Genomic DNA, 24,883 nt, shown 5'->3' on the forward strand with positions numbered 1-24,883 from the left:
GCAGTATCAGTACAGCAGGTATACCTCCCTGGTTCTTGAAAGGGATTATGGGTCCTTAGGGTCTCCTGATCCCTTTGAGAATTGCCGGGAGCGGGTGGCAAATAAATCTGTCACCGGTCTCACTGACTCCCAGGGTGTTTTGCAGGAATCTCGGGAGGGTATCCTGGGGGTGGTGAGATCGTACTATGCTGACTTGTTTCAGAGGAAGGTTTTGGATAGAGACAAGATGACCCAATTCTTGGAGACAACTCCGCTCCCTGATACTAATGATTTGGACTTTTCTCCTTTGACAGCAGAATTGACGGTGGCAGAGGTCAAAGAGGCCATTGATAAGTTACATCTGAAGAAGGCACCAGGTCCAGATGGGATAACAGCAGAATTCTATAAGACATTCAGAGACCTCTTGGCCCCAATCCTCGTGGATGTTTATACAAATTGTCTAGAAAGTCACCTGATGCCTCCATCCATGAGAGTGTCCTCGCTGATTCTGCTGTCTAAAGGTAAAGAGCCGAGTGACATCAAGAACTGGAGGCCAATTGCCCTCTTGAATGTCGACAGGAAGATTCTGGCAAAAATCCTGTTTTCTAGGTTAGTTTGTCTGTCCCCGGCACTGTTGGCAGGCTGTCAGTATGGCACAGTAAAAGGGCGGAACATCTCTGGGGCAGTGATCTCCATAAGGGAGATGTTTGAGAGATGTAAAGCCCTGAGGTGTGGGAGATATGTTGTCAGTCTTGACCAGGCTAAAGCCTTTGACAGAGTAGATCATGAGTATCTATGGGCCACTTTGTCAAAGTACGGTATTCCAGGACAATTCATTGATTGGCTGAAGACTTTGTATTGTGAGGCCGAGAGCTTTCCTCTGATCAATGGTTGGCAGGGTGACACGTTCAGGGTTGAGGCGGGGGTGAGACAAGGTTGCCCACTGAGCCCGCTGCTGTATGTATTTGCCTTAGACCCGTTTCTGAGGTCACTGCAGGAGTGTGGTTTTCAGGGGGTGCCGGTCCCCCACTGCCTACCCCTGAGTGTTGTTGCCTACGCGGATGATGTGACTGTAGTGATATCTGAGCCTCGTGAGGTGGAGATGTTGTCTGCGGCCATCAAAAGTTACTCGGAGGCCTCAGGGTCTCTGGTCAACCTTGAGAAGAGTCAAGCTCTCTGGGTATCAGATACTGATCCAGATTTTGATCTGACCCAATTTGTGAGAGCCTCCTCCTATATTAAAATCCTAGGGGTCAAATTCGGGAGGGACGATAACGCCAAACTAAATTGGGAAGAGAAGTTGGAAGCCGGAAATGCAAAGGTTCAGCGATGGAAGAACTGGAGGCTGACCTATAGAGAAAGGGTTAAAATGTTGAAGACTTACCTGGTCCCCGTCTTTTTGTATGTCTCTGTTGTTTTTCCTTTGCCAGAATCTTTCTCTGCTCGGCTCTTTAGCCTGTTCTTCCAAATGTTCTGGGGGAACAGGTTGAACCTGATAAAAAGAGGGGTCACCTACCTACAGAGGAGAGAGGGTGGGTTGGATATGCTGAATCCAAGGGTGTTCTTTGACTCCATGTTTCTAAAAGTTAATTTTGGTTGCCTGGACTCAAACAACAGCTCCCTGTGGGCGAATAGTATCAGGGACTGGATATTGCCTTTTGCAGAGTCTTGGGTGCGAGGCGGCAGTCTCAAGAGGGGGAGATGGACGCGTGACTACCTCCCCCCGTACCTGGAATACGGGCTCAGATGTCTGAAGAGATGGCGCATTGAGAAGTCCTATATAGAGAGTAAGCCAAGGAAGGATCTATACGTAAGGGTTTGTAGGGCTTTCTTTTGTTCTCCACTTGCCTTGAGGGACTGTGTGACCAGCACTTTACAGGAAAGTCTAAAGTTCCTCAATGGGAAACGACTCCCCGCAAAATTCTTTGACATAGCTTGGCTGTCGCTCCATGGGAGGCTCTTTGTCAGGGGTAATCTAAAGTATCTAAGCGTTTCTGATAGGAACTGTCCTCTGGGTTGTCAGCAGGAGGAGACCATGGAGCATTTCATATCTGACTGCAGGGCCGGGAGGAGGATATGGGAAGAAGTGTCCAGTAAGCTGAACATCCCATTACTGCAGAACCTGACGTATCCTGACATCATATATGCTGTACCATCCAGTAACAGGACTGTAGACAGGGGGACAATGTACATAATTATAACAATCATTAAATATTACCATTGGCACATGAGAACTAGAGTGTCCATACACAATGAGCCATTCCACCACATCACAGCAGTAAGCCAGATAATGTCTGAGCTCCAGTGGGTAAAGTCATTAGAGATACGGAGGAACCAAAATAATGGGAAATTATGGAGGAATGTCTCTTTGGTTTAACACGGATGATTTATAAATTTTTTTTGTGTTTTTCCTTTTCCAGCAAATGTGGACTTTCTAAGTTTAATATTACTCTGTACATACTCTAGTTGAGTAGTCATTGTGTGTACAATGCTTGTTATTTTTGTTTTGCATTGTAAGAATTTATGTTACTTGTTATTTTGTTTGTTTTCACAATAAAAATTGCCTCCTATATACAAGAATATAACTACTATAATACTGCCTCCTATATACAAGAATATAACTACTATAATTCTGCTCCTATATACAAGAATATAACTACTATAATACTGCTCCTATATACAAGAATATAACTACTATAATACTGCTCCTATATACAAGAATATATCTACTATAATACTGCTCCTATATACAAGAATATAACTACTATAATACTGCTCCTATATACAAGAATATAACTACTATAATACTGCCTCCTATATACAAGAATATAACTACAATAATACTGCTCCTATATACAAGAATATAACTACTATAATACTGCTCCTATATACAAGAATATAACTACTATAATACTGTTCCTATATACAAGAATAAAACTACTATAATACTACTCCTATATACAAGAATATAACTACTATAATACTGCTCCTATATACAAGAATATAACTACTATAATACTGCTCCCTATATACAAGAATATAACTACTATAATACTGGTTTTCTATATACAAGAATATAACTACTATAATACTGCCTACTATATACAAGAATATAACTACTATAATACTGCTCCTATATACAAGAATATAACTACTATAATACTGCTCCTATATACAAGAATATTAAACTATAATACTGCTCCTATATACAAGAATATAACTACTATAATACTGTTCCTATATACAAGAATATAACTACTATAATACTGCTCCTATATACAAGAATATAACTGCTAAAATACTGCTCCTATATACAAGAATATAACTACTATAATACTGCTCCTATATACAAGAATATAACTACTAGAATACTGTCTCCTATATACAAGAATATAACTACTATAATGCTGCCTCCTATATACAAGAATATAACTACTAGAATACTGTTCCTATATACAAGAATATAACTACTATAATACTGTCTCCTATATACAAGAATATAACTACTATAATGCTGCTCCTATATACAAGAATATAACTACTATAATACTGCTGCTGTATGCAAGAATATAACTACTATAATACTGCTCCTATATACAAGAATATAATTACTATAATACTGCTCCTATATACAAGAATATAATTACTATAATACTGCTCCTATATACAAGAATATAACTACTATAATACTGCTCCTATATACAAGAATATAACTACTATAATACTGCCTCCTAGCTGTGAGGTTGTGTGTCTGTGGTTCTCCTCATGTCTGGAGCAAGCCCAGGGCGGGGCCACCCTGGGCGGGGAAGCTCCCCAAGCAAGGCCCAGGCTTCTCGGCCTACACTGGATGAAAACTCCAATGCTCTTTCTGATATGGAGGTAAATCCTAAAGTGGATTTTCCACAAAGAAGTCCTCAGCATGGAAGCACTGCAAGTGCAAAGAAAGAAAGTAAAGACATGGATGTGAGTAAAGTAAAGAAAGAAGCAGCAAGTGTATGTGAGTGTGATATTATACAGTCGGCCGGCCAAGGCTCTCAGCTTGGTGAACAACCAAGAGACTCCAAGAAAGAAACCTCTGTAAGAGACCCAGAGTCTGCTATTCCAGGCCATGGAGGTGCACAGGAGCTGGGGCAGAGTGGATCACATGTTGGTGCACAGGAGCTGGGGCAGAGTGGATCACAGGCAGCAGGTGTGCAGCTCCACTCTCCAGCACAGAGACAGAGGAGGACATCACTGGAGAGACAAACACTGCAAGAGAACCTGCAGAAACAAGATGTGGTCTCCAGCATGACCCGCTCAGGCCGCACCAGATCCCAGGCCAGAGACCTTGATACAGCTGCTCATGGGTCTGATACATTCAAGGAGCCTCAGAGACTGCCCAAACCCCACCAGCAGGGCAAAGAGACCGCCCGGGCACCAGAGCTACAGCTGGCGGAGGAGATCCCTGCTCTGGTGAGGAGGATGGAGGAGCTCAAGCACCTGAAGGGTATGCTGCACATGCAGATAGACTCAGTGTATATGCTAAAGGCTGCAAATCCCCAGTATAAGACTCTACATGATAAGAGACTGTACACACTCAGCATTGAGCTCGCAGATATTGTAAAGGAGATGGACTGTATACTGGTAAAGATGGGGCCACTGGCAGAGACGTATAAGAACCAGGAACGATTCTCCAACTACAGGCTGAACTTTGAAGCAGACTCCAAACCTGATATAGAACCGGACATCACCCCGGAGGAGCCCCAGCAAGGGACAAGACCCCTCATACAGCCGGCACGGTTCTCTTTCCAGGATGGGGACATATGCAAGTATGGCGAGGAACAACAGCCACAGGAACCTGCAGCTGGGCCTGAGCAGGAGCAGAGACCAACAGAGGCACCACAAGTCCCAGAAGTCCCAGTACATCAGCAGGACATTGGACTTTTACCAGTGTATGAAGGTGATGGGGTGATGGAGCAGAGCACTAATGTTGGGGCACGGACTGGGGGTGTGGATTGTGATAATGTTGGGGCACGGACTGGGGGTGCGGACTGTGATGTTCCTGAGGGGTCGGTGGCTGGAGGGGGTGCACAATCTGTGTGGGGTGTTGTGTCTGATGATGATATAGAGGTGGATGGGACAGGTGTTATTGTACAAAATACTGTGCAGGATTTCCCCCCTTTACCCACAAGCACAGCAAATGTGGCAGGGCCCCCTAGAGTAGACCCCAACCCTGTAAGACAGGACGCAGGTACCCGCCAGGTTCCTCCTAGAAATGCCTGGAGCCGTGGTGCTCCATCCTTCACCTCCAGCGCCAATTACACTGGCCAGGCATTTAAAAGGAGGAATGTTGTGCGATTCCGGCACAGAGGTGCCAAGGAGGACCTTCCGGATAGGAGGTTTGTGGTGAGGGAGCTCCTGTGCCACCAGATGGGGTTTGTGCCAGCGGACATCTTGGCAGTAATAAACCTTCCAGATAGACAGGGCTATGATGTCAGCTTTAAGCTCATGTCTAATCTGGATAGGTTCTGGTCCAACTTCCCCAGATTCAGAGACAAGGATGGATGGAGTAAATTCAGTTTTATTCCCATATCCAAGCCAGATACCGTCATCATAAACATCATCTTCTGGAATGAAGCTGTTCCTCCCCAGGACATTGTGGTGTGGCTCCGCAGACATTGTGACCTGGTGTCTGATCTCACCAAGAACAGAGATGATGACGGTATCTGGACTGGAGGGTGGAAGGTCCTGGTGAAGCTGCGCCAACATGGGAACATCACACAACATCTGCCCAACTCCTTCTTCATTGGGAGGGAAAAGGGCGTTTGTTTCTACCCTGGTCAGCCCAGAAAGTGCTTTAAATGTGGTAAACCTGGCCATCTGGCAAATACATGTACAGTGGTAAAATGTAATCTATGTGGGGAAACTGGTCACCTAAGTGCTGACTGCCAGAACATCAGGTGCAATCTCTGTGGTGAGATCGGTCACCCTCACCGGGACTGTCCCAATGCCTGGCACAACATCTGCCGGGAGCTTCCTGATGAGGACCTTGTGGCGGGGGCAGAGGCTGTAGAGGAGGAGATTTTGATATCTGGGTCTATATTAACAAGACAGGAGGTCCAGCCAGACTTGGGTAACACCGCACCAACACCTCAGCAGTTAGAAAACACACAAGGTGGAATGGAGGTTGTCCCACAGGACCAGCAGCAACCGGGGGTATCCTCTTCTGTATCTGCATCTGAGGAAAGTAAGGCCCAGAAAATTAAAAGAAGGAAAAAAGACACCTCATCCCGCAGGCCAGAGAGAGAGTATACCACCAGTCAGAAAAAGGTCAACAATGGGGCAGGAGTAATGGTCGTGTCCAACAGATACGAGGTTCTGTCAGAGTTTGACGGTGATTTAGACACAGAGTTAAAAAGAATAGAGGACGAATGTGATGATGACACAAGGGACCAACCCCCAATAAAAAGAAAACCCCAGACTGTAAAAGCTAATGCAGAGTCAGACATGGAGACAGGTGGTGGACAGCGGGACTCAGATTCTGACTTGTGATGATGGGCGTCAGGTCTCTGCTCTTCTTGTACTATCTTATCATGGCTGGGTTTACTTTAAAACTTGCTTCAAGTAATGTGAACAGTATTAAAGTGAAGAGGACACGGCACATAGTTTATGACCATCTTAGATATCTGGACAGAGATGTCATCTTCTTACAGGAGACACGCCTGACTACACTGGGGCACCTACGTGAGGCTGAGAGGGAATGGACGTCTGGTCCCTCTTTCTGGTCACTGGCTGTGGAGCCTTATGCCGGGGTGGCCATATTGTTTACCACCAGGGATGTGACAATACATAGGATGACAGAGGTCATCATGGGAAGGTGTCTGATCCTTGAGGTCACTATACATGGTAGAAGGCTCCGGCTCATAAATATCTATGGCCCGCAGACAGTGACAGAAAGGGTCCAGTTGTTTAATGATGTCAAGCCATATCTGTTTACAGCTGTCCCTGTTATAATGGCCGGGGATTTCAATGTCACTAGGACTTCAGGTGACAGGTCCTCAGGTAGAGCGGTGGCCAGGGACTCAAAAGTCCTTAATAACATGATCTTGCAGTCCGGGTTAAGTGATGTCTTTACACGGGGCGGTAGAAAGCCAAAATTTACATACACATGTTCTGACAGGAGCAGTAGGATTGACATGGCGTTTGTGAGTCCTGCAGAAATGGTTAGTGAGATGTGTGAGAAAGTTGTCCCATATTCAGATCATATGGCCTTGGTTTTCTGTTTAGGAGCCACTAAGCGCCCAGATATTGGTAGGGGGCTATGGAAGCTCAACTCTAGTATGTTGGAGGATGACTATGTTCAGACATGTGTTCATTCCTTCATGCAGAGTCAGCTAGAGCGGGTGGACTTCTATGATGATATGGCCGCCTGGTGGGAGGATGTCAAGGATGAGATCAGAACCCTCTTAAAGAGACTGTCCTTTAAAAAGGGGAGGAGTAAGTATGGCCAGTATCTCAAGCTGCGCAAAGAATTGGAGTCACTATATTCGGCGGGTGGGGACCAACAAAGGATAGACCAGCTGAAATCTGAGATAAGGCAGTATCAGTACAGCAGGTATACCTCCCTGGTTCTTGAAAGGGATTATGGGTCCTTAGGGTCTCCTGATCCCTTTGAGAATTGCCGGGAGCGGGTGGCAAATAAATCTGTCACCGGTCTCACTGACTCCCAGGGTGTTTTGCAGGAATCTCGGGAGGGTATCCTGGGGGTGGTGAGATCGTACTATGCTGACTTGTTTCAGAGGAAGGTTTTGGATAGAGACAAGATGACCCAATTCTTGGAGACAACTCCGCTCCCTGATACTAATGATTTGGACTTTTCTCCTTTGACAGCAGAATTGACGGTGGCAGAGGTCAAAGAGGCCATTGATAAGTTACATCTGAAGAAGGCACCAGGTCCGGATGGGATAACAGCAGAATTCTATAAGACATTCAGAGACCTCTTGGCCCCAATCCTCGTGGATGTTTACACAAATTGTCTAGAAAGTCACCTGATGCCTCCATCCATGAGAGTGTCCTCGCTGATTCTGCTGTCTAAAGGTAAAGAGCCGAGTGACATCAAGAACTGGAGGCCAATTGCCCTCTTGAATGTCGACAGGAAGATTCTGGCAAAAATCCTGTTTTCTAGGTTAGTTTGTCTGTCCCCGGCACTGTTGGCAGGCTGTCAGTATGGCACAGTAAAAGGGCGGAACATCTCTGGGGCAGTGATCTCCATAAGGGAGATGTTTGAGAGATGTAAAGCCCTGAGGTGTGGGAGATATGTTGTCAGTCTTGACCAGGCTAAAGCCTTTGACAGAGTAGATCACGAGTATCTATGGGCCACTTTGTCAAAGTACGGTATTCCGGGACAATTCATCGATTGGCTGAAGACTTTGTATTGTGAGGCCGAGAGCTTTCCTCTGATCAATGGTTGGCAGGGTGACACCTTCAGGGTTGAGGCGGGGGTGAGACAAGGTTGCCCACTGAGTCCGCTGCTGTATGTATTTGCCTTAGATCCGTTTCTGAGGTCACTGCAGGAGTGTGGTTTTCAGGGGGTGCCGGTCCCCCACTCCCTGCCCCTGAGTGTTGTTGCCTATGCGGATGATGTGACTGTAGTGATATCTGAGCCTCGTGAGGTGGAGATGTTGTCTATGGCCATCAGAAGTTACTCGGAGGCCTCAGGGTCTCTGGTCAACTTTGAGAAGAGTCAAGCTCTCTGGATATCTGATTCTGATCCAGACTTTGATCTGCCCCAATTTGTGAGAGCCTCCTCCTATATTAAAATCCTAGGGGTCAAATTTGGGAGGGACGATAATGCCAAACTAAATTGGGAAGAGAAGTTGGAAGCCGGAAATGCAAAGGTTCAGCGATGGAAGAACTGGAGGCTGACCTATAGAGAAAGGGTTACAATGTTGAAGACTTACCTGGTCCCCGTCTTCTTGTATGTCTCTGTCGTTTTTCCTTTGCCAGAATGTTTCTCCGCTCGGCTCTTTAGCCTGTTCTTCCAGATGTTTTGGGGGAACAGGTTGAACCCAATAAAAAGAGGGATCACCTACCTACAGAGGAGAGAGGGTGGGTTGGATATGCTGAATCCAAGGGTGTTCTTTGACTCCATGTTTCTAAAAGTTAATTTTGGTTGCCTGGACTCAAACAACAGCTCCCTGTGGGCGAATAGTATCAGGGACTGGATATTGCCTTTTGCAGAGTCTTGGGTGCGAGGCGGCAGTCTCAAGAGGGGGAGATGGACGCGTGACTACCTCCCCCCGTACCTGGAATACGGGCTCAGATGTCTGAAGAGATGGCGCATTGAGAAGTCCTATATAGAGAGTAAGCCAAGGAAGGATCTATACGTAAGGGTTTGTAGGGCTTTCTTTTGTTCTCCACTTGCCTTGAGGGACTGTGTGACCAGCACTTTACAGGAAAGTCTAAAGTTCCTCAATGGGAAACGACTCCCCGCAAAATTCTTTGACATAGCTTGGCTGTCGCTCCATGGGAGGCTCTTTGTCAGGGGTAATCTAAAGTATCTAAGCGTTTCTGATAGGAACTGTCCTCTGGGTTGTCAGCAGGAGGAGACGATGGAGCATTTCATATCTGACTGCAGGGGCGGGAGGAGGATATGGGAAGAAGTGTCCAGTAAGCTGAACATCCCATTACTGCAGAACCTGACGTATCCTGACATCATATATGCTGTACCATCCAGTAACAGGACTGTAGACAGGGGGACAATGTACATAATTATAACAATCATTAAATATTACCATTGGCACATGAGAACTAGAGTGTCCATACACAATGAGCCATTCCACCACATCACAGCAGTAAGCCAGATAATGTCTGAGCTCCAGTGGGTAAAGTCATTAGAGATACGGAGGAACCAAAATAATGGGAAATTATGGAGGAATGTCTCTTTGGTTTAACACGGATGATTTATAAATTTTTTTTGTGTTTTTCCTTTTCCAGCAAATGTGGACTTTCTAAGTTTAATATTACTCTGTGCATACTCTAGTTGAGTAGTCATTGTGTGTACAATGCTTGTTATCTTTGTTTTGCATTGTAAGAATTTATGTTACTTGTTATTTTGTTTGTTTTCACAATAAAAATTGCCTCCTATATACAAGAATATAACTACTATAATACTGCCTCCTATATACAAGAATATAACTACTATAATTCTGCTCCTATATACAAGAATATAACTACTATAATACTGCTCCTATATACAAGAATATAACTACCATAATGCTGCTCCTATATACAACAATATAAATACTATAATACTGCTCCTATATACAAGAATATAACTACTATAATACTGCTCCTATATACAAGAATATAATTACTATAATACTGCTCCTATATACAAGAATATAACTACTATAATACTGCTCCTATATACAAGAATATAACTATTATAATACTGCCTCCTATATACAAGAATATAACTACTATAATACTGCTCCTATATACAAGAATATAACTATTATAATACTGCTCCTATATACAAGAATATAACTACTTTAATATTGCCCCTATATACAAGAATATAACTACTATAATACTGCTCCTATATACAAGAATATAACTACTATAATACTGCTCCTATATACAAGAATATAACTACTATAATACTGCCTCCTATGTACAAGAATATAACTACTATAATACTGCTCCTATATACAAGAATATAACTACTATAATACTGCTCCTATATACAAGAATATAACTACTATAATACTACTCCTATATACAAGAATATAACTACTATAATACTGCTCCTATGTACAAGAATATAACTATTAGAATACTGCCCTCTATATACAAGAATATAACTACTATAATACTGCTCCTATATACAAGAATATAACTACTATAATACTGCCTCTATTTACAAGAATATAACTACTATAATATTCATCAAAGAGAAAGAGAAAAGACGGACGACTCACCCAGGTGAGTCGTCCGTCTTTTCTCTTTCTCTTTGATGAAGATCAAATGGAACTGTTTGCCTGTCAGACGTAGACGCTCCCGGCGAGGTGTACGCACTAGAGCAGTTCATCATTCCGACAGTCCGGAGCAGCAAGAATTAGCGAGTAGGCAGTGCCTGGTGTAAATCTCCTTGTATGCCATAACTACTATAATACTGCTCATATATACAAGAATATAACTACTTTAATACTGCTCCTATATACAAGAATATAACTACTATAATACTGCTCCTATATACAAGAATATAACTACTATAATACTGCCTCCTATATACAAGAATATAACTACTATAATACTGCTCCTATGTAGCAGTATAACTACTATAATACTGCTCCTATATACAAGAATATAACTACTATAATACTGCTCCTATATACAAGAATATAACTACTATAATACTGCTCCTATATACAAGAATATAACTTCTATAATACTGCTCCTATATACAAGAATATAACTACTATAATACTGCCTCCTATATACAAGAATATAACTGCTATAATACTGCTCCTATATACAAGAATATAACTACTATAATACTGCTCCTATATACAAGAATATAACTACTATAATACTGCTGCTATATACAAGAATATAACTACTATAATACTGCCTCCTATATACAAGAATATATCTACTATAATACTGCTCCTATATACAAGAATATAACTACTATAATACTGCTCCTATATACAAGAATATAACTACTATAATACTGCTCCTATATACAAGAATATAACTTCTATAATACTGCTCCTATATACAAGAATATAACTACTATAATACTGCTCCTATATACAAGAATATAACTACTATAATACTGCTCCTATATACAAGAATATAACTACTATACTACTGCTCCTATATACAAGAATATAACTACTATAATACTGCCCCCTATATACAAGAATATAACTACTATAATACTGCTCCTATATACAAGAATATAACTACTATAATACTGCTCCTATATACAAGAATATAACTACTATAATACTGCTCCTATATACAAGAATATAACTACTATAATACTGCTCCTATATACAAGAATATAACTACTATAATACTGCTCCTATATACAAGAATATAACTTTTATAATACTGCTCCTATATACAAGAATATAGCTACTATAATACTGCTCCTATATACAAGAATATAACTACTATAATACTGCTCATATATACAAGAATATAACTACTATAATACTGCTTCTATATACAAGAATATAACTACTATAATACTGCTCCAATATACAAGAATATAACTACCATAATACTGCTCCTATATACAAGAATATAACTACTATAATACTGCTTCTATATACAAGAATATAACTACTATAATACTGCTCCTATATACAAGAATATAACTACTATAATACTGCTCCTATATACAAGAATATAACTACTATAATACTGCCCCCTATATACAAGAATATAACTACTATAATACTGCCCCCTATATACAAGAATATAACTACTATAATGCTGCTCCTATATACAAGAATATAACTACTATAATACTGTTCCTATATACAAGAATATAACTACTATAATACTGCTCCTATATACAAGAATATAACTACTATAATACTGCTCCTATATACAAGAATATAACTACTATAATACTGCCCCTATATACAAGAATATAACTACTATAATACTGCTCCTATATACAAGAATATAACTACTATAATACTGCTCCTATATACAAGAATATAACTACTATAATACTGCTTCTATATACAAGAATATAACTACTATAATACTGCCCCTATATACAAGAATATAACTACTATAATACTGCTCCTATATACAAGAATATAACTACTATAATACTGCCCCCTATATGTGATGAGGAGGCTCTCATGTGATGTCCCGTGTATTTGCAGGTCAGTGTGGTGGCCATCTTGGGCTTGATCTTGCTCTGCCTCCCCTATCAGCCCGATGAGAAGACGTCTGGACAATTTGCCTTGAAGGTGAGTTGCGGTTTGCTCTTATTACGGTGAACTGTGTGATACGGTATATAGCGGTGACGTATATATTACTGTGCGGGATCCGGGCCTCCTCTCTGGCCGCTCTTTCCCTCTCCCGTCCTCACTTGCCCTGTTTATTGATCAGTCATGAGACCTAAAGCTGACAAAGAATTTACGCCTGAGAAAATCTCCATTGTGTGGTAGACGCGGTGCCCTGGGGTGTTTTCTCGCCCCGCAGTCAGTCATGTGAGTTTCCCGTTTGATCATCTTTCTTCATCATCTGAAGGGAACAGGATTTTCGGTTACACCTGTGGGAGATCTTGACTTTCAGGCACCTTGAATCCTTGAATCCGCCATCTCCCAGGGGTTGTCACTCAGGATCCTGGCCGATAGATACGCCTAGAGATGAGCGAACTTACAGTAAATTCAATTCGTCGCGAACTTCTCGGCTCGGCAGTTGATGACTTTTCCTGCGTAAATTAGTTCAGCCTTCAGGTGCTCCGGTGGGCTGGAAAAGGTGGATACATTCCTAGAAAAGAGTCTCCTAGGACTGTATCCACCTTTTCCAGCCCACGGGAGCACCTGAAAGCTGAACTAATTTATGCAGGAAAAGTCATCAACTGCCGAGCCGAGAAGTTCGTGACGAATCGAATTTACTGTAAGTTCGCTCATCTCTAGATACGCCTAGTCATGCACCGTTATATACCGCTCAGGCTTAGAACTGAAAATGGAGACTGGGGTGTGTATACTTTTACAACCAATGGCCAATTGTTTTTAAAATCTGGGGCATGAAATATGAAGCAACTTTGTAAATAGTCTTTATTAAAAAAAAAATAAAAAAAAAATCTTGTCTCCTGACTACAAACAAGCCCTGCGTAGTCAGATCCTGCAGTCCTACTTTTTAAAGGGGTTATCCAGAAAAAAAAAAAATAAAAAAAAAAAAAATATATATATATATATATATATATATATATATATATATATATATCTCAACTGGCTCCAGAAAGTTAAAAAGATTTGTAAATTACTTCTATAAAAAAAAAATCTTAATCCTTTCAGTACTTATGAGCTGCTGAAGTTGAGTTGTTCTTTTCTGTCTAAGTGCTCTCTGATGAACTGTCTCGGGAACTGTCCAGAGTAGAAGCAAATCCCCGTAGCAAACCTCTTCTACTCTGTGCAGTTCCCGAGACAAGCAGAGGTGTCAGCAGAGAGCACTGTTTCCAGACAGAAAACAACAACAACTCAACTTCAGCAGCTGATAAATATTGAAAGGATTAAGATTTTTTAATAGAAGTAATTTACAAATCTGTTTAACTTTCTGGAGTCAGTTGATATATAAAAAAAAAAAAAAACTTTTTTTTCCTGGAATAACCCTTTAATGTTAAAACGGAGCATATGGAAGGTCCCTACATCCTTAGAGTAGGTTCACACTACGGATTGTCCTCGTGGAAATTCGGTACAGATTCCGCGTTCGGACATTTAAACGCTGACTATGGAAAAGACCGCTGCACGTGGAATCTAAAATTCCGTAGTGAGAATATAACCTTAGGGCAGTGTTTTTCAGCCAGTCTGCCTCCAGCAGTTGCAAAACTACAACTCCCAGCATGCCCGGACAGCCAACGGCTGTCCGGGCATGCTGGGAGTTGTAGTTTTGCAACATCTGGAGGGCTACATTATTTGTGAGCTGGAGGCACACCCACTGGTTGGGAATGACTGCATGGGAATAGAACCATTGATGCTGTTGATGGACCTGATGCTGTAGAGGACTGCTTAGGGACTGCATTATCAGACTACAAATGGATTGGTTGTAGTCTGTTACCATGGAGACTCATTGGTTTACATGGTAGCTATAGACACAAAACGGTGGAAGATTTTAAAGTCGAGTGTCCCTCTACACAAAGGGGGGAGGGGGCAAAATTTGGAGATCCTCTTGTCCTGTTATTAAAGTAAGGTGACCCCAGAACAGGGCTGTGAAGTCGGTAGATAAATGTTCCGTCTCCTCTGTATTAATATGCGAATGTATTTTATACATTCCTTGAAGGAAAGAAAGGCAACATACATGTCAATACCACAGGACTACTGTCTGGGAAGCCAACAGTCTACTGTATTGAACAGTTTGTGTGCTGATCTGCTGCTGAAGATAGGGCAGTGGGAGGATCCAGGAAGGGGCATTTATTATAAAACATGATTTCCCTAGTAGAATCCCATAGTCCTGTTTAAAGTTTAAGCTAACAATCGAGTTTACAAGATTTTATAGCCTTAGCTGAATGGCAGCAGTTTTTCCAATGGTTTACAGCTTCAGTCTTGAACTATTGACCCTCCATTCCCTTCTCTTATACAAGTGTCTCTAGTCCTGCAAAACACATATTTACTTAACCCCTTATCAGTGAGAGGCGAGGTTACCCATGGGTTCCCTGTAACAGCAGAACACAACACTATGGAAAGTATAAGTATTGCCGCTCCTAATTGTGCGTTGCGTGCCATATAGTGAAGCACAAGGAAAGCATGCTTCTTCACGGTCACTTAACGTGTTCGCATTGCGGTTACGTGAGGCACTGCATGCATTGGTCTTTATTCTTAAAGTAGAGAAGTCATTAATTATAACTTTTTGTGATCTAAATTTAGTAGGAGTCGGAGTCTGTGCATTGTTTGCCGACTCCGACTCCAGGTACCCAAAATTTCGTCCAACTCCGACTCCTCGACTCCGACTCCACAGCACTGCCCCAGAATAATGGGGATCCTACAGACTGTATTATCAGACCACAAGGGGTTTGTTTGTAGTCTGTTACCATGGAGACGCATTAGTTTACATTGTAGTAGTAAGAGATTTTTAAGTCCAGTTTCCCCTATTCTTGGGGGGGGGGGGGGGGCGCAGAACTGGGGGATCTTCTTGTCCTTTCATAAAGGTGTGGTGACCCCAGAAGGGGCCCCATTTTATAGATACTTCAGGCACTCCGTATAGTCAGATTTTTTTACATTTCTTGTCTTGCATCTCTTCCAGCTACTCTATTTCCTGCTCAGCGCCCTCAGCGCAATCATCTGCGTCTTGGCCGTGGCCTTCGCGGCTCACCATTACAACCAGATCACCAAGTACACCTGCAAGATGGGGGAGGACTCGTGTCACTGCACCTTGGACCCGACGGACCCGCTGAGCCGAACCTTCCTCTACCAGAAAGTGGCCGACTGCGACACGGTCACCACCACCATCAAGCTCTTCGTGCTCCTGCAGATGGCTCTGAACCTGCTGCTCGCCCTGGCCTGCCTGGCGGCCTGCTTCATCATGTGGAAGCACCGCTATCAGGTCTTCTATGCGGGCCTGTGGCGCCAAGGGTCAGCGGCCAAAGACACGCCCCAACAGAAAGTATAGTGGTCACAATGATGATGGAACTTACCATAGTGCTGACTATATTCCAATACACCAAGGCGCCCCCCACTTACTCTGCTTTTCTGGACCCCTTCAGAGGTCTAACATGCCTCCAAAACCCGTCTGTACCCTGCCTTTCCAGCCCGTGGATTTTCACCGGGGCCTTACTTGACTATATTGGTCTATCCAGCATACTGAGACCATGAATGTAGCCAGGATTTCCTATGACAAAAACTTTATTTTTGTGAACTTACCCTTTAAAAAATGGGGGTGGGGGGGATTAAAAAAAATGTATCCATCCTCCCATTTCTTCAGAATATGTGGTCCTGAAGAAATAGGGAGAAATGATTTGCAATTGGGAACCCTGTGTGACACCTGGGGGAGCTATGATGGCAAAGATGTTGGTTGTCATCCAGCTTTCCCAGCTATGAGATGTACGGAGGCGTCTGGTCCTTTAAAGGGGTACTCCGCCAAAAAACATGGTTATCCCCTATCTGACAAATAGGGGATATGATGTCTGATGGCGGGGGGACCCTGCAATCTCCGGCGCCGCACGCTGGTCATCCGTGCAATGAGCGGACTCCGCTCCGTGCCAGATGACTGGTGACTGCAACCGCCACGCCTCCTCCATTCATGTCTATGGGAGGAGGCGTGACAGCTACGTTGTAGCTGTCACGCCTCCTCCCATAGACATGAATGGAGGGGGCGTGTTGTGATGTCTCAAACACGGAAGCTCCAAGATTCCGTGTTTCAGACGCCACTGCTGCCAGCCCAGAGATAATGGGGGTCCCCAGTGGCGCGATCAGACATCTTATCCCCTACCCTTTGGATAGGGGATAAGATGTTTTTCAGTGGAGTACCCCTTTAAGATATTGTGAGTTACTTAGGGGTTTCACATGAGGTACCTCCTTTATCAGTTAAAGTACAAAAAAATTGCCCCTCTCTCTTTCTGGAGGACCAGACATGTATAGACATTAAACAAACAACCCATTGGTTTTAATGGCCAAGGTGTAATGCCTCATTCGGCCTGCGGGGTTGCTGAAGAGAAATTGAACACTTACCACCAAGTCGATCCCCAGATCAAGGCTGTTTTTTGGTAATTGTTAGAAGTATACGGCCTCTTTTAATAAGGACATTTAGTGTTATTTTAAACAATATTTGAGGGCATGGTCTGGTACCAAAGGGCTAAGAAGGATTTTACTGGAAATTTACGTCACGTCTTGTTCTCTATTCACAGACAAAGCTGCATTCAAAGTTCTACAGTTTTCGGCTCACAGGTCTCTGTTGGCCCTTGCTGGTCCAAGTGTTCCTACAGGTTATGTTCTGCTGTGGTGCATTGTGGGAGATGTAGTGTTTCCATCATACTCTCTACAAAAGCCTAGTGAAAATACTTCTCCCACAATGCAATGCAGGAGGTGTGCCAACAGGATTGTGAATGCAGCTTTGGAAGTGACTAGAGGATGACAGCTCACAGCAGCACAGAGGAATGCTGTAAGGCTGGTACCGATATGAGAAGACGGTGTGTGGTCTGTTACTGTCAAGACAGCGCGGTATGTAAACCAAGTATAAGGTGCTTTATAAATGTATCACTGACTGTATCGCTGACTACTGTATCTAAGAAGAGTGCGAGAAACTTTATTCTACTACGTTTATTACCTGTGAGACAAACAAATAACAAAGTCTATATTATATACAACATACAGTACTGTCTTTATTATGTATCCACTATAGAAGTTATAGTCTCTGCTTCATGTGGGGAGTCATATAATAGTAATGTTCCTGTATATAGGAGGCGGTATTATAGTCAGGGCCGTTTGAAGGAATTTGGGGGCCCCAAGCAAAATGGACATGGAGGCCCCCCCCCCCCTTTGATGTTCACGCACGTCACGCTCTAGGGCCGGCGTCAGGACATAGTAACGCCGGCCCTTGAATTCTGGGAGCGCAACGTGAGCGAACGTCGATACGATGCACATTAGGTGCAGCATAGTTCCCCCCACATTAGGTTGCCAGTGTTCCCCACATTAGGCAGGCAGTGTTCCCCCTTAGTAGGCAGGCAGTGTTCCCTACCCATAACCCCTGTCCACCCCCACCCGTCCACCCCAGGGCCATTTTTTTTGGTGGGGGTCTGACTGCTGAGACCCCCACCGATCACCTTGGTTGAAGTTGTTCTCCAGCTGTTGGAAAGCTAAAACTCCCATCATGTCTGAAGAGCCTCTGGCAATGGGAGTTGTAGTTTTGTAACAGCTGGAGAGACACAGATTGGACACAGTTTTACCCATCATCACTGCAAAACTTACAAGTGACTACAGCTCTGATAGGACAGTCAGAAGAACACACAATGATATCAGTGACCTGAGTGACGTCTTCTGCCTTGAGTGATATCTTCTCTGTTATCTTTTCTTCTTCATCTGGTCCAGAGACCAGGTCTTCCTCCAGCTCCATCTGCGGAGTCTGACATCCGGACATCATTGGCTCCTCACTGTCAGCAGATCATCATCCTCTGCATGAAGACAGTAATCATTATAACCTTGCCAGAAAGTGTAACCTAAATAAAATACTGCCCCACACTGTACCCTGAATATAATACTGCTATACACTGTACCCTGAATATAATACTGCTATACACTGTACCCTGAATGTAATACTGCTATACACTGTACCCACTAAATATAATCCTGCCCCACACTGTACCCTGAATATAATACTGCTATACACTGTACCCTGAATATAATACTGCTATACACTGTACCCACTAAATATAATCCTGCCACACAATGTACCCTGAACATAATACTGCTATACACTGTACCCTGAATATAATACTGCCACACACTGTACCAACTAAAATTAATACTGCCACACACTGTATCAACTAAATATAATACTGCCCCACACTGTACCCTGAATATAATAATGCCACACACTGTACCCTGAATATAATACTGCCCCACACTGTACCCTAAATAAAATACTGCCCCACACTGTACCCTGAATATAATACTGCTATACACTTAACCCACTAAATATAATCCTGCCACACACTGTACCCTGAACATAATACTGCCACACACTGTACCCTGAATATAAAACTGCTATACACTGTACCCTGAATATAATACTGCTACACACTGTACCCACTAAATATAATCCTGCCCCACACTGTACCCTGAATATAATACTGCCACACACTGTACCCTGAATATAATACTGCCGCACACTGTACCCTGAATATAATACTGCCATACACTGTACCCTGAATATAATACTGCCGCACACTGTACCCTGAATATAATACTGCCATACACTGTACCCTGAATATAATACTGCCACACACTGTACCCTGAATATAATACTGCCCCATACTGTACCCTAAATAAAATACTGCCCCACACTGTACCCTGAATATAATACTGCTATACACTTAACCCACTAAATATAATCCTGCCACACACTGTACCCTGAACATAATACTGCCACACACTGTACCCTGAATATAAAACTGCTATACACTGTACCCTGAATATAATACTGCTACACACTGTACCCACTAAATATAATCCTGCCCCACACTGTACCGTGAATATAATACTGCCACACACTGTACCCTGAATATAATACTGCCATACACTGTACCCTGAATATAATACTGCCGCACACTGTACCCTGAATATAATACTGCCATACACTGTACCCTGAACATAATACTGCCACACACTGTACCCTGAATATAATACTGCCCCACACTGTACCCTAAATAAAATACTGCCCCACACTGTACCCTGAATATAATACTGCTATACACTTAACCCACTAAATATAATCCTGCCACACACTGTACCCTGAACATAATACTGCCACACACTGTACCCTGAATAGAAAACTGCTATACACTGTACCCTGAATATAATACTGCTACACACTGTACCCACTAAATATAATCCTGCCCCACACTGTACCCTGAATATAATACTGCCACACACTGTACCCTGAATATAATACTGCCGCACACTGTACCCTGAATATAATACTGCCATACACTGTACCCTGAATATAATACTGCTACACACTGTACCCACTAAATATAATCCTGCCCCACACTGTACCCACTAAATATAATACTGTCCCACACTGTACCCTAAATAAAATACTGCCCCACACTGTACCCTGAATATAATACTGCCATACACTGTACCCTGAATAAAATACTACTATAACCAGGGGGGTTATGGGGGGGTGATGAGGAGAGGTGCAGGGGGGGCACCTCTCATCACCCCCATAACACCCCTCCCTGCATCTCTTATCGCCCCCATAACACCCCCTGCACCTCTCATGACCCCCATAACATCTGCCTGCACCTCTCATGACCCCCATAACACCCCCCTGCACCTCTTATCACCCTCATAACACCCGCCTGCATCTCTTATCACCCCCATAACACCCCCCCTGCATCTCTTATCACCCCCATAACACCCCCCTGCACCTCTCATCACCCCCATTACACCCCCCTGCATCTCTTATTACCCCCATAACACCCCCTGCACCTCTCATCACGCCCATTACACCCCCTGCATCTCTTATCACCCCCATAACACCCCCCCTGCACCTCTCATCACCCCCATTACACCCCCCTGCACCTCTCATCACCCCCCTAACACCCCCCCCCCCCACACACACACACACACACACCTCTCATCACCAATGTAGTCCCCTAACCACCATACAATCCCCCCCCCCCCCCCCGGCCAGTTTACTTACCCTGCCGCGGATCATTGCAGCGGCGTGAGTCTTCTGCTGCTCCTGTCACTGCATGAGGAGGATGCTGGAGGTTCGCGTAGGGACGTAAGCAGGGACAGGTCAGGTGATCGGAGTGGACGTGCGTGCCTGCGCGGGGCACGTGACGTCTCTACTCCCATCAGCCCCTGACCTGTCTGGTGCCGGCCCTACGCTTTGTTTCTTAAGGGGCCCGCGCCTTACAAAGGTAATTTAATTGAAATGTGCGGGCCCCCCGAAGTGCCCCGTCGCTACTGGATGTGCACCGGCTCTGCTCGGGGCCCCCAGCCAGCTCGGGGCCCCAAGCAATTGCTTGGTTTGCCGGTCCGGTAGCGACGGGCCTGATTATAGTAGTTATATTCTTGTATATAGGAGCAGTATTATAGTAGTTATATTATTGTATATAGGAGCAGTATTATAGAAGTTATATTCTTGTATATAGGAGGCAGTATTATAGTAGTTATATTCTTGTATATAGGAGCAGTATTATAGTAGTTATATTCTTGTATATAGGAGCAGTATTATAGTAGTTATATTCTAGTATATAGGAGCTGTATTATAGTAGTTATATTCTTGTATATAGGAGCAGTATTATAGTAGTTATATTCTTGTATATAGGAGCAGTATTATAGTAGATATATTCTTGTATATAGGAGCAGTATTATAGTAGTTATATTCTTGTATATAGGAGCAGTATTATAGTAGTTATATTCTTGTATATAGGAGGCAGTATTATAGTAGTTATATTCTTGGATATAGGAGGCGGTATTATAGTAATTATATTCTTGTATATAGGAGCAGTATTAAAGTAATTATATTCTTGTATATAGGAGCAGTATTATAATAGTTATATTCTTGTATATAGGAGCAGTATTATAGTAGTTATATTCTTGTATATGGGAGCAGTATTATAGTAGTTATATTCTTGTATATAGTAGCAGTATTATAGTAGTTATATTCTTGTATATAGGAGGTAGTATTATAGTAGTTATATTCTTGTATATAGGAGCAGTATTATATTAGTTATATTCTTGTATATAGGGGGCAGTATTATAGTAGTTATATTCTTGTATATAGGAGCAGTATTATAGTAGTTATATTCTTGTATATAGGAGGCAGTATTATAGTAGTTATATTCTTGTATATAGGGGGCAGTATTATAGTAGTTATATTCTTGTATATAGGAGGAGTATTATAGTAGTTATATTCTTGTATATAGGAGCAGTATTATAGTAGTTATATTCTTGTATATAGGAGCAGTATTATAGTAGTTATATTCTTGTATATAGGAGCAGTATTACAGTAGTTATATTCTTGTATATAGGAGCAGTATTATAGCAGTTATATTCTTGTATATAGGAGGCAGTATTATAGTAGTTATATTCTTGTATATAGGAGGCAGTATTATAGTAGTTATATTCTTGTATATAGTAGCAGTATTATAGTAGTTATATTCTTGTATATAGGAGGCAGTATTATAGTAGTTATATTCTTGTATATAGGAGGCAGTATTATAGTAGTTATATTCTTGTATATAGAGGGCAGTATTATAGTAGTTATATTCTTGTATATAGAGGGCAGTATTATAGTAGTCATATTCTTGTATATAGGAGCAGTATTATAGTAGTTATATTCTTGTATATAGGAGCAGTATTATAGTAGTTATATTCTTGTATATAGGAGCAGTATTATAGTAGTTATATTCTTGTATATAGGAGCAGTATTATAGTAGATATATTCTTGTATATAGAAGCAGTATTATAGTAGCTATATTCTTGTATATAGGAGCAGTATTATAGTAGTTATATTCTTGTATATAGGGGCAGTATTATAGTAGTTATATTCTTGCATATAGGAGCAGTATTATAGTAGATATATTCTTGTATATAGGGGCAGTATTATAGTAGTTATATTCTTGTATATATGAGCAGTATTATAGTGGTTACCAGTATATTCTTATACCTAGGAGCAGTATTATAGTGGATATATTCTTGTATATAGGGGCAGTATTACAGTAGTTATATTCTTGTATATAGGAGCAGTATTTTAGCAGTTATATTCTTGTATATAGGAGGCAGTATTATAGTAGTTATATTCTTGTATATAGGGGGCAGTATTATAGTAGTTATATTCTTATACCTAGGAGCAGTATTTATAGTAGTTATATTCTTGTATATAGGGGCAGTATTATAGTAGTTATATTCTTGCATATAGGAGCAGTATTATAGTAGATATATTCTTGTATATAGGGGCAGTATTATAGTAGTTATATTCTTGTATATATGAGCAGTATTATAGTAGTTATATTCTTATACCTAGGAGCAGTATTATAGTAGATATATTCTTGTATATGGGAGCAGTATTATAGTAGTTATATTCTTGTATATAGGAGGCAGTATTATAGTAGTTATATTCTTGTATATAGGAGCAGTATTATAGTAGTTATATTCTTGTATATAGGAGCAGTATTATAGTAGTTATATTCTTGTATATAGGAGCAGTATTATAGTAGTTATATTCTTGTATATAGGAGCAGTATTATAGTAGATATATTCTTGTATATAGAAGCAGTATTATAGTAGCTATATTCTTGTATATAGGAGCAGTATTATAGTAGTTATATTCTTGTATATAGGGGCAGTATTATAGTAGTTATATTCTTGCATATAGGAGCAGTATTATAGTAGATATATTCTTGTATATAGGGGCAGTATTATAGTAGTTATATTCTTGTATATATGAGCAGTATTATAGTGGTTACCAGTATATTCTTATACCTAGGAGCAGTATTATAGTGGATATATTCTTGTATATAGGGGCAGTATTACAGTAGTTATATTCTTGTATATAGGAGCAGTATTTTAGCAGTTATATTCTTGTATATAGGAGGCAGTATTATAGTAGTTATATTCTTGTATATAGGGGGCAGTATTATAGTAGTTATATTCTTATACCTAGGAGCAGTATTTATAGTAGTTATATTCTTGTATATAGGGGCAGTATTATAGTAGTTATATTCTTGCATATAGGAGCAGTATTATAGTAGATATATTCTTGTATATAGGGGCAGTATTATAGTAGTTATATTCTTGTATATATGAGCAGTATTATAGTAGTTATATTCTTATACCTAGGAGCAGTATTATAGTAGATATATTCTTGTATATGGGAGCAGTATTATAGTAGTTATATTCTTGTATATAGGAGGCAGTATTATAGTAGTTATATTCTTGTATATAGGAGCAGTATTATAGTAGTTATATTCTTGTATATAGGAGCAGTATTTTAGCAGTTATATTCTTAGTATAAAAAGAAAATGAAATCGCCTGACTATTTCTTTTTTTTATTCCCACTTCTCCTGTGGCTGGCAGGGGGCGCGGAGTTAATCCTCATATGACGGATCTGTAGGTGTCTGGACATAATCTTCAGTCACGTGAAGCTCAGCTGCCGAATGTGTCATACAGGGGTGAAGGGTCCAGAGATTATCAGATGCCGTAATTAGGGCCGATCAGTTCCGGCTGAACACCTTTGCCCCACATCCTGGCAGAGAGAGGGGGAAGGGGGAGCCATTATTTCATTTTCGTTTTAACCCTTCGTTGTTAAGTTATCCATCAATTTCTTTTTTTTCTATCCCTAAATTATTGTAGACATATATAAAACATAGAGATGTAGACCTTCGACCGTTAACAGCTTTAAAAATGGGGACATGTGGCAACATTTTTCATTCTAAATCGGCAGATTAAGCCCCGCCTCTGAGGATCACCCCCAATCTGCAAATAGGAATGCCACAGTG

At 41.6% G+C, this 24,883-nt stretch overlaps 1 protein-coding gene across 1 annotated transcript in view; it reads left to right on the forward strand.

Moving 5' to 3' along the window:
- Positions 1-18,032, forward strand: part of SSPN (sarcospan) — a 31,796-nt gene extending 13,764 nt beyond the window's left edge. Inside the window, exons 2-3 of the mRNA XM_056517612.1 lie at positions 12,873-12,959; positions 15,958-18,032. Of these exons, the coding sequence (XP_056373587.1) occupies positions 12,873-12,959; positions 15,958-16,323 (453 nt within the window). The 3' untranslated portion in view covers positions 16,324-18,032. The remainder of the gene's footprint in view (positions 1-12,872; positions 12,960-15,957) is intronic.
- The last annotated feature ends 6,851 nt before the right edge of the window (positions 18,033-24,883 follow it).

Source organism: Hyla sarda, chromosome 4, assembly GCF_029499605.1.
Source record: "Hyla sarda isolate aHylSar1 chromosome 4, aHylSar1.hap1, whole genome shotgun sequence".
Classification (NCBI taxonomy): Eukaryota; Metazoa; Chordata; class Amphibia; order Anura; family Hylidae; genus Hyla; species Hyla sarda.